Source organism: Myotis myotis, unplaced genomic scaffold, assembly GCF_014108235.1.
Source record: "Myotis myotis isolate mMyoMyo1 unplaced genomic scaffold, mMyoMyo1.p scaffold_m19_p_9, whole genome shotgun sequence".
Classification (NCBI taxonomy): Eukaryota; Metazoa; Chordata; class Mammalia; order Chiroptera; family Vespertilionidae; genus Myotis; species Myotis myotis.
The window spans coordinates 19,133,035-19,145,111 of NW_023416401.1; the positions used below are offsets into that span (position 1 = coordinate 19,133,035).

The window sequence follows — 12,077 nt, forward strand, 5'->3', positions numbered from 1 at the left end:
GTAGAATTGGAATTATTTCTTTAACTGTTGGTAGAACTTACTAATGATGCTACTGGGCCCTCTGGTTGATATTCCCACCTGTTATTTTACTAATATGAATTCTGAAATGAAATGGTGACTTCCTCTGAAAAGTTCCTATCACTTGCTCCTCACCATTTAGGTTTTCCTTGTTAGTTAAAATTAACTCCAAAGTAATAGTACTTCTCACTACCTCCTTTACCTTCACTTGGGCCAAACATTATTACATATTCTGAATTTACAACAATGAGTCTTCTAGCATATGTTCAATATTATAAATTTGATGTCCCTATTACTATAATATCTTATTTCTATGCTAACCTTCACTCAGTTTTTAGGGCAGCATCATCTACTCCTATTTTGTTTACTACCACAATTTCATCACTTCCATATCTCTTCCCTATCATCTTTACCCAAATGCTTTTAACTGGGATACTACCAGCAGAATAAAGCATTTTCTTTATTCTTAAATCTTAAATCACTTAGAAGTATGCAATCACAGTCATTTAGACCTGATTTAAAGGCCCAATTTATTTCTCAGTCTGCTCACATAATACCTATAATTTATATCTATAACAGACATAAGAGCTTCCCTAGGGTGCTATAGGCTCAACTCTAAGGTTTCTAAAAATTAAGCATATTGGTAGGTATTCATGCAATCTTCTTTCAGACAATATTAACCTGCAGCTTTGAGGGAGAAAAGAATCTGTGGTTAAAGGCTCAGATGCAACTGTGAAACCATATTCTTGAAGAACAAAACAAGGCAAATTAAAAACAAAAACAAAAACAGTGGCAAGGATGAAGAGGAAAGATTTGGTGGTATAACCTAAAGACATAGAAATGGCTCCATTAGGCAAAAGAGTAGGTGCATAGTACATATATTTCTACTAATCTCTAAGTGATACTAATGATAACAAAAAAGACTGTAGAGAGATTAGACATAAGGAAAGTTATAAGTAGGTTAAAGCTCCAAGTCTGTATGTGATTGAGTCATATAGAGACAAAGAAAAGAATTAACATAGCATGTCAGAGACTATCTTTAGAAAGGCTGCTTGTAAGGCTGGCCCTTGGCTGGCATTATGGGAACCTGGATTTGGGGAGTATTCCAACCATTCCCTAAATGATAAGGGTATTTTACTGTCCTAAGTGGTTTCTGTAAACAATATGGTTTATGCTCGACATGTGCTTTCCTTCTGGAAGTCTGGAAATTAATATATTCTAGATAGAAGGTAAAACATGACTAGCTTCCAATAAGAACCCTGGGCACTGAGTCCCTAATGAGCTTCCTTGGTAGAGAATACTTCACATATGTTGTCATCATTAGATGTTGGAGGAATTAAATGCATCTCATGTGATTCCACTTGGACAAGATTTTTATAAGACTGTATCTGGTTTCTTCCAGACTTCACCCCCAAGTATCTTCTGCCCTTTGTTGATCGTTTTGTATATTTTCACTATAATAAATCTTAGCTGGGAGCATTACTATTTGTCATAACATAGTAAACCAACAAACTTGGGGGTGGTCTTGGGAATCCTGATACACCCAGTTTGTGGGTTTAATTGATTAATATAGTCCCTTACTTTAAAAAAGTGAGGTGAAGGTGGCACACAGTTCCAGCTGGGAGTCCTTCTCTTTGAGACAGTATTCTGAGTGTTCAGGCAAAAGCTCTGAGAGAAGAGGCACCGAGCAAAACTCATTTATGTAACAGCATAAGGATAGAGAGAAAATGGTAGTCACTCAACCTGTCAAGCAGGCAGGCTTTCAGCAAACTCTTATTTCATGCCCAAAGCAGAGCAAAATGCTTAAGGCTATACACCTTTTGAAAGCTCTGATCACTGCAAAGGTATAAGCTAAACAGCAATAGACTTATGAATCAACAGAGCATTAAACTGAAAACGTTAGCGTGTCTTGACTCAGTCTGGAAGAAGACTGAAGCTACCAACGTGGTTGGCTAACCAACCAGAATAGTATTACCTGCCAATGCCACTGAGAGGCCTAATGATGCAGTGAAAGATGAAGGAGCAGGGGACTGAGGCTTCAAGTTGTTCCTTTGTTCATCAGTGCTAAACAGTAATGTATTCAGGGAGACACACAGTACCTTTTATGTTTACACTTCCGTTAGCCTACACTCTTAACATGTTGCCTCTACAAGGAGTATATTTATAGCTGACTGAATATAAAGCATGATTATCACTCTTAAAAAAGCTATTAAAGCAACCAGGATGATACCACATTCTTGGAATATTTACCAGAGTTTTCTTTTAATCGATGCTCCATTTAAAATGAAATGAATTTACTTAGCAAAACAGAAATCATTCACATGGCCTGGGAGATTAAGATCATATAACAATACAAGTCACACGCTGAGCTCGAAATCTTAAATTAATCTGACTGCTGCACTCTCAGAGATTTCCTCCTGCTCAGCATTCCTAAAATTTAGTACCATAAAAGTTAGAGCTGGAAAGAAAACTTAGATAACATCTAGTCTATTCAAATGTGTGTCAAAAAAGACTTAATGTACTTCTCCTGTAGCATTTAGAGTATCTTGCATTTTTTTCTTAAATCATCCAACTACCGCATCCTTGTGTCCTTCTACCCTCCTCCTCCTTCCACACATCCATTGTGTCTCTTAAATCAGAAAAAGTCACTAACAGGAAAAACCCCCATCTACTTCAATGTTTGGTGACTAATGTAACCTGGAAAAACACCTGCAATAATTATATTTCATTTTGACATTGAAATTTTCATTTGATTTCATTCAACAATAAAATTTTCTACCAAAGAATAGGTGAAAACATGTGTAATATACCAGATTCTTTCTGAAAAGGACAGATCTCACCTAAACTAACAAGCCCAGCCATAACTAGTTCATCTCTTAAAACTGTCAGCTTGTTATGGGAACATATAAACTTCTCATAGCCAGGCTTCATCACCACCCAGAACTGCACTGTCCAATATAGAAGCCGCCAGCCATGGGAAACTACTAAAATTTAATTTGTTAAGATTAACTTAAAAACTCAGCCTCATTAGCCACATTTCAAGTGCTCAACAGCCACACTGCTGACATGCTACTATATGGGCAGTGCATACGTAAAGCAGCTCCATCATCATAGTTCTACTGGACAGCTGAGCTCTCAGAGCTATTCCACTTATAGGTAGCTGGATTCACAAGAAATCTATGTCTTTCTCTGTTTTGCTTATTTTCTATGACATCCTAATCCAGCAGCTTTCTATCATGGCAAAGAGTAAGCATATATCCAAGACACATATAAAAATACAGTAATTACAGTAGCCACGTGGTAGGACTATAAAATTATTTGGCCATTAATTCTAACTAAGGGGGACAAAAGCTTTAATTGGTTATTTTTAATTTGGAAAAGTTATTTAGAAACAAACAAGAAAAAGTACATTGACACTCATATACTCTTTAGACCCAGATTTACCTATTGTCTGCATTACTTCCTCTCTATCATTTCCACATTCAGCACTTGCACATATTCATACATATATTTTCTGAGGTATTTGAGGGTAACTTTACACACCTCATGACCTTTATCCCTAAATATGTCAGTGAGCATTTCTAATGAATAGGAATGTTCTCTTACATAATCATAGTAATTAATTTCAAAAACTTTACCTAATCCATCATCCATATTCTGACTTTATCAACTGACCTAATAATATTCTTTATAGTATACTAGTGGCCCAGTGCATGAAATTCGTTCGGGGGGGGGGGGGGAGGGAGTCCCTCAGCCCAGCCTGCACCCTCTCTAATCTGGGACCACGAGCGGGATGTCCCACTGCCCACCGGGATCAGGCTTAAACGGGCAGTTGGACATCCCTTTCACAATCCAGGACTGCAGCTCCCAACCACTCACCTGCCTGCCTGCCTGATTGCCCCTAACCACTTCTGCCTGCCAGCCTGATCACCCCCTAACCACTACCCTACCCACCCAACTACTTCAAACTGCCCTCCCCTGCCACCCTGGGTCCCCCCCAAACTGCCCTCCCTTTTAAGCCTGGTCCCTCCCAACTGCCCTCCCCTGCTGGCCATCTTGTGGTGGTCATCTTGTGCCCACATGGGGGTGGCCATCTTGTGTGTTGGAGTGATGGTCAATTTGTATATTACCTCTTTATTATATAGGATTCCTCCAAACGTTACATGATAGACAGTGTAGGATCAGATACTGCATTTAGTTGTCATATCTCTTTTTTTAAAAAAAATATATTTTATTGATTTTTATAGAGAGGAAGGGAGAGGAATAGAGTCAGAAACATCAATGAGAGAGAAACATAGATCAGCTGCCTCCTGCACACCCCCCACTGCGGGATGTGCCTGCAACCGAGGTACATGCCCTTGACTGGAATCGAACCTGGGACCCTTCAGTCCACAGGCCGATGCTCTGTCCACTGAGCCAAACCGGTTAGGGCTAGGTGTCATATCTCTTAATTCCCTGTTAATCTAGAATATTTCCAGAGCTGTTGTCTTTCCTGATATTTCCATTTTTGAAGTAGGCAGTCCCCTCTCCCCCTCCTTTATTTACTAGGTTTGTCATTCTGTGCTTGTCTGATGTTTCCTTAGGATTTAGATTTAGGTTATGCATTCTCAGTTGGAATACTGAATAGGTGACGTGTCATCAAAGTTTAACATCTGGAGACATAAGAGTCCACCTGTCTCTCATTGGAGATGTTAATTTTAATCTCCTGGAAACCTTCCCCCAACCCCACACACTGTATAATTACTGTTTCCTTTTACTCCCTCGCAGTTACTAAGTAGTCTAAGGGGAGATGCTTAAAGGCCACACTGATATCCTGCTCATGTAACGTTGGGCCCCTTTCTTTCATAAGTCTGATGTCCATATGGGAATACTTCCACACCATCCAGCCTTCTGTGTCCAAGGCAACTATGTAACGTTGCCTTGCATCCTCACCTCCACCATCTAATTCAATCAGTGTTCAAAGCTTGATCCCATCTTTCCCATGGTTTCAAAAGAATGATTTTCCAACTTTAGCACTCCTCCCACGTTTTCCAGCTGGCCTTTCAGCATTCCACTGTAAATAAATCTGCCTTCCTCCCCCATCGATCCATCCATGTATGTATGTATGCATCTATTACTAATATTCATGAATTTCTATTATCTCCCCAATAGTGTATAACTCATTAAATCACTACTGTTCTTAATTATTTAGTTTATTTAAGTATGTTCTTATTAAATAAGATAGGTTCTATATTGGTGACATTACTTAAATAGGAAACAATGACTGGGTTAACACAACCCCATATTGACTGGAAATATCAGGCTGATGCCTGATGATGAGCAAGTGAGGTAGGAGGAAGGAGGAGGAGGGGACACAGAAGGCTGGATGGTGTGGAAGTATTCCCATATGGACATCAGACTTATGAAAGAAAGGGGCCCAGAATAAAATCGGCCACAGGCTTTCCAGCTATGTCTGTTAGCCACAAATGGAAATGTCCTATTTTCTGTTTAGAAAATTGGCTTCTATTTAAGGAAAAACATATGGTTAATTTTCTTCTGTGCAAGAAAATTCCTGAGAAATCATGATGCACAGCAAAATGGGGCTAAAATAAATGGAAAAGAAAGACAAAAGTGGCAGCATAAGTTAAACATGAATAGAATCAGGACTACAGTTCAATACAAAATATGGTTATAGCTGCTCTTGTAACTCAGCAGCTTCACAATGACTCGCTGTTGTCCTCATCAGAACTAGAAACTATGTAACGTTGCCTTGCATCCTCACCTCCACCATCTAATTCAATCAGTGTTCAAAGGTCCTAAGGAAATGTGATTTTTTAAAATAGTTAATTTAGAGCTGCAGAAAAGGGCAGACTTGTCATTAAATAACTACCCATGAAAAGGAGAAATCTCATGAAGTCTAAAAGAATAAGAAGACAATTGCTTTTGTCTGTGAATATTTAGAATTAAGTTTTCTGGCTGAGCATGTTCAAGATGATGATCACAAAAATTAATTTCAGTTTGAGTACGGTGTTCAGAGACAGAGAAAGTAGAATCTGAGTGACATCCTGCTCGTGGGAAAACAGAAAATGGCTCCCGCCAACAAGGAAAGCTCACTGAAACCCTGAGAGGGTTTCTGCGGTATATGCGCCACTCAGTAGAGACAGCTTTCACATAATCTTCATTGTAAGGAGAGTTAGCTGGTGAGAAAAAGTAAAAAAGGAAAAAGGAGTGGGTAGGAGAAGGTTGAGCAAGGGGCAAAGTGAAGAAAAATTGATTAAGAAAATAAAGGAACGTTAGAATAGAAAGGACCTTATACTTTCTTCTTCTCTTTCCCTCTGTGGTCTCATTTTCTGTATCTCAAAAAATGGATAATTAAATGACTTATCCAATTGCACACGACTGAATTATCAGAAGAGTAAAATTAGAATCCCAATCTTGTTTCCAACCAAGCAGCTGAAGTGCAACAGAAAGACCACTGACCTGGAGATCCCAAGGTTTAGGTTTGAATCTTTACTGCCACTGGGCATGAGCAAAAGTCGTGAGATTTCATGAACACTTTGAAAGAAACTCTGGCAGTCTAAGAAAAGTGAGTTAACAGATTTCTGTGAGTAGACACTAGGGTAGCATTAACTGCTGTAAGTTTATGTTAAAAAGTCCCAAAGTAGAACTCGAAGATGTAAGTGGTAAACCTACAAAAACCAGAGAGCATATAATTACCTCAAGTATTGCTTTTAAGTTTTGTTAGGTAGAACCAAAGCACCTTTTAGTCTAGGATTGAGTTTGCCCTTTCTGATGCAATACCCTTCTAAGTACTGTACCTGATGCCAGACTGCTTGGTACAAACAGGATCTATTCCCAGCCTATGTAAGTTCCAAGAATTGTTCCCTCTTCTGGTAGTTCTTTCCCCCAGACTCATTACATATTCTCATACTTATGCTTGATCATTAGCTAGTTTAAAATTAGTTTGAAGTACCCTCTTACTGCAGCTCTCCCCTCACTGGTTTTCTGCTCTGAAATCTCACCCCGCCTTGGTCTCCTCAAGCTCCCAGCTCCATCTTCTCAGCTCATGGAGACCACCTGTCTCTACTTGGGCTCCTCTATCTGGGTAGCGTCCTCAGGCAATTGCATGGCTCATGCAGTTTGTTGTCTGGAGGCAGAAGTCCTGGAAGATCTTTAAACCAGGAATGAAAATCAATTTTGTGCCAACTTGGATGGACTAACAGTGGCTATTGGGACTGTAATAAAGATTCTCAGGTCATCTTTGTGTGACAGGAAAATAGCAGCATGCACACCAGTTCTTAACTTACAACTCCAAATTGCACTAGAGTACATCTTTAATTCTACGATTACTAAGTAGATATGGCAAATGACTCTCAACTAAAAAGAACTCAAAATATTTTTTTAAAACTGCAGGGATTGTAGCTCCAAGATTCTATGGCATAGAGTAGTGGCAGTGGAAGTAATGAGACAGATATTTAAGTAATTTTGGCACAATCACAGGTGAAGACCTTTATTTAGGGATTCTTCCAAATGCAGGTGAAAGGAAATAATGTAAGCTTCCCTAAATGAGTAGGAGGACAGACAGAATGGTGGAAACAAAAGCCAGAGAGGAATTAGAAATTGAAAAGCATCTAGAGACTTGGTGGGAAATAAAGAGAAGCCAAAGAATGGAAGGGGAAAAGAGAAACAAGAGGAAATAATGAGCAGCAATAGAAAAGGAACCAGAGAGAAACAATACTAATAAAATGGAATATAATGGCCAGATGAGAACAGCAGAGATTCATTAATATCCACTGCTGCTGGCTAAAAAGTGATAATGGTTTTATCCATTTTATAGAAAATGGAGAAATCTCAAGAACATTCCAAATTTACCTTTGTACATTTACCAAAAAAAAAAAAAAAAAGAGAGAGATAAGAAAAATAATAAGTTAGGCCTGAATACTAACATTTTAAAAATACAGCTACTCAGATGCTGCCTATGTTTTATCATAATACTATAGGCCCAGCACGCGAAATCGCGAGAGACCAATCCTCTGCGCCGGCGGGACCCAGACCCCTGCCACGCCACAAGACCCAACAATGCACCTCCTGGTGACCGGTCGTTTGGTCATTATGCCATTACGGCATTACGGTCACTCTATTTTTATAATATAGTTAAGGAGAAATGAGGAGAAACTAATATTTCTAAAATGGTGCAGCCTATCAAATATGACTGAAATAGAAATTATAAGATCACAGTTTGAGGTGACACTGTTTAAGCTCAGGTTCACAAAAAAGAAATACCATTCAATTATGATAAGAAAAGTCATATTCTAAAATGTACATTGGTCAAAACCATGGTTACTAGATTCTCCCATATCTAAGACTAAGGCTACACTGAGCACTGTTTCTTAAGATAAGGAAATGGAGTAACAAACACACACCAGTGAAATATCTCAATCTACACAGAACAAGTGAAAAACCTTTGTAGAATGCACCATGAAAAACTTGTAATGATTTCCAAAATGAATGTAAAATGCATTTATCTTTGAGGCAGAGCAAGAAAGAGAATGGAGAAAAGCAAAGAACAATTCACCTTGTAAATGGACCAATTTCTTTTCAAGGAAATGGCAGAATTTGAAAAAGAAAATCATAAGACAGGGCATTCTTCTGCAGAGCTATGGATTTAATAATACTATAAGCAAAACCTATAATATGCAATTTGAGCCAGATGGCAACCGATGCAAAGAAGAAACAGAACAAGTCCCTCAAAGTCAAATGAATGTCTCATGAAGAATGAACTGCTGCCATCTCCACCACAACATCTGGAGATGAGGTTTAAAAAAAAAGACACACACAACTTATTTTGAGAGCAAATTAAAATGTATGTTTACCTGACATTGTGGCTACTCACAGGAAAAGCAAATAGTTTCCCACCATCTCTACTATACTTGTGCTCTGATACTCAAAAACCATATGTCAGATTAAGAGCCAATGAGGGTTAGCCATAGAAACAAGGACATTTAAAGCAAACATTTTTTTTAGCTATCTTAAGTTTTCTTTTCCCGTTTCAGAAATAGAAAAAGGCCTCTTTATCTAGATTCTAGATGCCTTGAGAGCCTCTAGTGCTGATTTCTTGACTGTCTATCCTTAAGGTCATAAGACTCTATGCTGGCTACTGAAAGGCCCTTCACCTCCCCTCACATACTCTTGGCAATGGGCTGCCTTTATTTCTGTGCCCTCTAACACACCTATGTCATGTAAAGGAAGGGAGGGAAAACGCCAAAACAAAAGTAAAACATCTGATCTTCATGCTACAATTTTCTCTGTCCCACCGAGAGCAATAGGCAAGGACCACCTTAAAAACTGCCTGCTATTTTCAAAGTGGCAGGAAAAATCCAGATAAACACAATCAAGACTGACTGTTCCTCTTCATTTTACAGCCTAGGTTTTCAGAAAACAGAACAAAAGAAAGTATTTCAAATTAGAATACAAATAAACCATTCATACTTTGGCCATTTTTTATAGATGTCTTGACTTCAAAAGAAAAGCAGATTTTTCTAACCAATGGACACAGACACGGGAGGGGGGGGGAGGTGAGGGCATGAGGGGCGGGGGGGGGGGAGGGCAATGGGGCGATAAGGACACATATGTAATATCTTAATCAATAAAGAAAAAACAATTTAAAAAAATCTAAGTTTTACCACATTCCAGCAAAATTATTTCTTTCCTTTTCTTTTTTTAAGTTTTCCATATGTCCAAACTTTAGGTTAATAACTGGAGTTTTCTTGGCCAAAACTCTTAACCCACATGAGGCAGCTCAGCTGCCTCTACGTTGAACAGCAATGGTGTTCTTCAGAAGGGCTGCACAAAGCCATTCGGACAGGATTCTAATTCAGAGGGGAGGATAATTCCTGAGCACAATTTCCGTGCTTTAACACAGTAGGAATGACTTTGACTGTACTACACATTTTTTTTTTCTAAAATGTTTTAATATACAAGACTTATCTTCATCCATTTGAAAATTTAAATTCATATGGATAAGAAAATGAAATAAATTCCTGGAGAGCAAGAAGTCAGTCTGTAAAGCTTGTTTCATATCACACCTGGCAAAGTTCTGAAACTTCATTTAATATACCATTTGATGAAATGTATGTAAATGTTTATCTACAAACACTCTCATATATTTATGTGACTAATACATATACACACAAACATAAAATCATGCAAAATATTTTAATTTTATCCAGTTAAAGCTTTTGTAAGTTACCAAGTCACTTTTATGATTCTAAAAATTTAAGCACGAGTTAGGAAAAACTTATTAGTGTTTTCCTTATGGACAATGAGTAACAAACAGGCACAAACAGGCCACCTGATTTTCATTAAGCAACAGAACAGTAGCCTGCTTTACCACTCCTGCTGTGCTTTCACACAACCAGGAGCATCCCACTGACCCACAACTGCTTCCCGACACCTGGGCCCCAGGAACAGAAGAGGAAAGGGAAAGAGGGAAGTAGAAGACACCAGCTCACCCGACCAGTGTGGCTCAGTGGTTGAGCATCGACCTATGAACCATGAGGTCACGGTTTGAGTCCTGGTCAGGGCACATGCCTGAGTTGTGGACTCCATCCCTAGTGAGGGCCGTGCAGGAGGCAGCCTATCGATGATTCTCTCACCATTGATGTTTCTATCTCTCTTTCCCTCTCCCTTCCTCTCTGAAATTAATAAAAATATATTAAAGATTAAAAAAAAAGACACTGACTCAATCACATGCTGCACTTTCATGTTTTAAGACAACATTCCAGGGTGGGGCAAAAGTAGGTTTACAGTTGTGAGTACCCGAAACAGAGTTTGTATATTATTATTTATTAACTGTTGCATTTTTCATACAAACAACTGTAAACCTACTTTTGGCTCTCCCTGTATATACTGTCAGACAAAGTAAAAGGCAAATGACTCTTCTGATATCATGCTGATCCAATAAAGACAAGAAAGGTAAGAATAAAGACGCTTACCTGTTGTTCCTGCATTCTGGCAGCATCAAGCACTGAGAGAGACACGGTGAGCTTCTCTTGCTGTTCTGACAGATATTTTTGATAGAGGCTTAGAAGATCTTGGCATTCTCTATACTGCAGCTGAAGAGGTGAGATTGCAAATTAAGGGGAAAAAGACCTAGTAAATGGATTCAAACTGCATCCATGAGTGCTGCTCTGCAGATCCCAATAAGCAGAATAGAGACAGAAATGCACCATATTAGGTGAGAGTGTAGGTAAGTGCAGTCTTCAGATGAACACAGTAAAAGTATTCCACCCCCACCAATGAAATAATATTCACGAAGAGTAGCAATGAGTATCTCATTTAAGAGACATTTCTCTCTAAACATTTAAATTTGAATAAATAAAAACAAATGCAAACACATGCAAAAGAATGAGGTTGGACTTCTACCTCACATCATATACAAAACTAACTGAAAAGGGATCAGTGACCTCAATGCAAGAGCTAAAACTATAAAACTCATAAAAGTAAATCTTTGTTTCTTGGATTAGGTAAGGACCACTTAAAAAACAGCAACTAAAGAATAATTAAGCAAATTGGACTTCAAAATTTAGAAGTTTGTGCTTCAAAGGAAGAAATTAAAAAGACAATCTCAATGAGAGAAAATATTTGCAAATCATATATATAAGGGACTGATATCCAGAACATAAGAAGACCTTACATGACTCAACAATAAACACTATTAACCTAATTAAGAATGGGCGAAAGACTTGCATAGACATTGCCCCAAAGAAAATATACAAATGGCCAAACAGCACAAGACAGGATACTTAGCATCACTAGCCATTAGGGAAATGCAAATCAAAACCACAACGAGATACCACTTTGTATCTACCAGGATGACTATAACAAAAAAGACTGACAATAATAAACACTGACGAGAATATGGAAATATGAGAACCCTTCTCCATAGCTGATGGGAACATAAAATAGTGCTGCTGCTTTGGAAAATAATTTAGCAGTGTCTCAAAAAGTTGATAGAGTTACCATGTGAGCCAAGAGAATTGAAAATATGTGCCCACGTAAAACCTTGTACATACATATTC

The 12,077-nt window shown here is 38.4% G+C and overlaps 1 protein-coding gene across 7 annotated transcripts in view; it reads right to left on the reverse strand.

The window, feature by feature from the left end:
- The window catches only part of KIAA1328 (KIAA1328 ortholog), a 176,906-nt gene that overhangs the window by 102,881 nt on the left and 61,948 nt on the right, over window positions 1-12,077 (reverse strand). For 4 of the 7 annotated variants that reach the window (XM_036321358.1, XM_036321359.1, XM_036321360.1 and 1 more), the window contains one exon: window positions 10,992-11,119. The exons of 1 other annotated variant lie outside the window; for it this stretch is intronic. In XM_036321358.1, coding sequence (XP_036177251.1) covers window positions 10,992-11,119 — 128 coding nt within the window. The remainder of the gene's footprint in view (window positions 1-10,991; window positions 11,120-12,077) is intronic. 2 more of the 7 variants (XM_036321364.1, XM_036321362.1) reach the window with 1 other exon arrangement.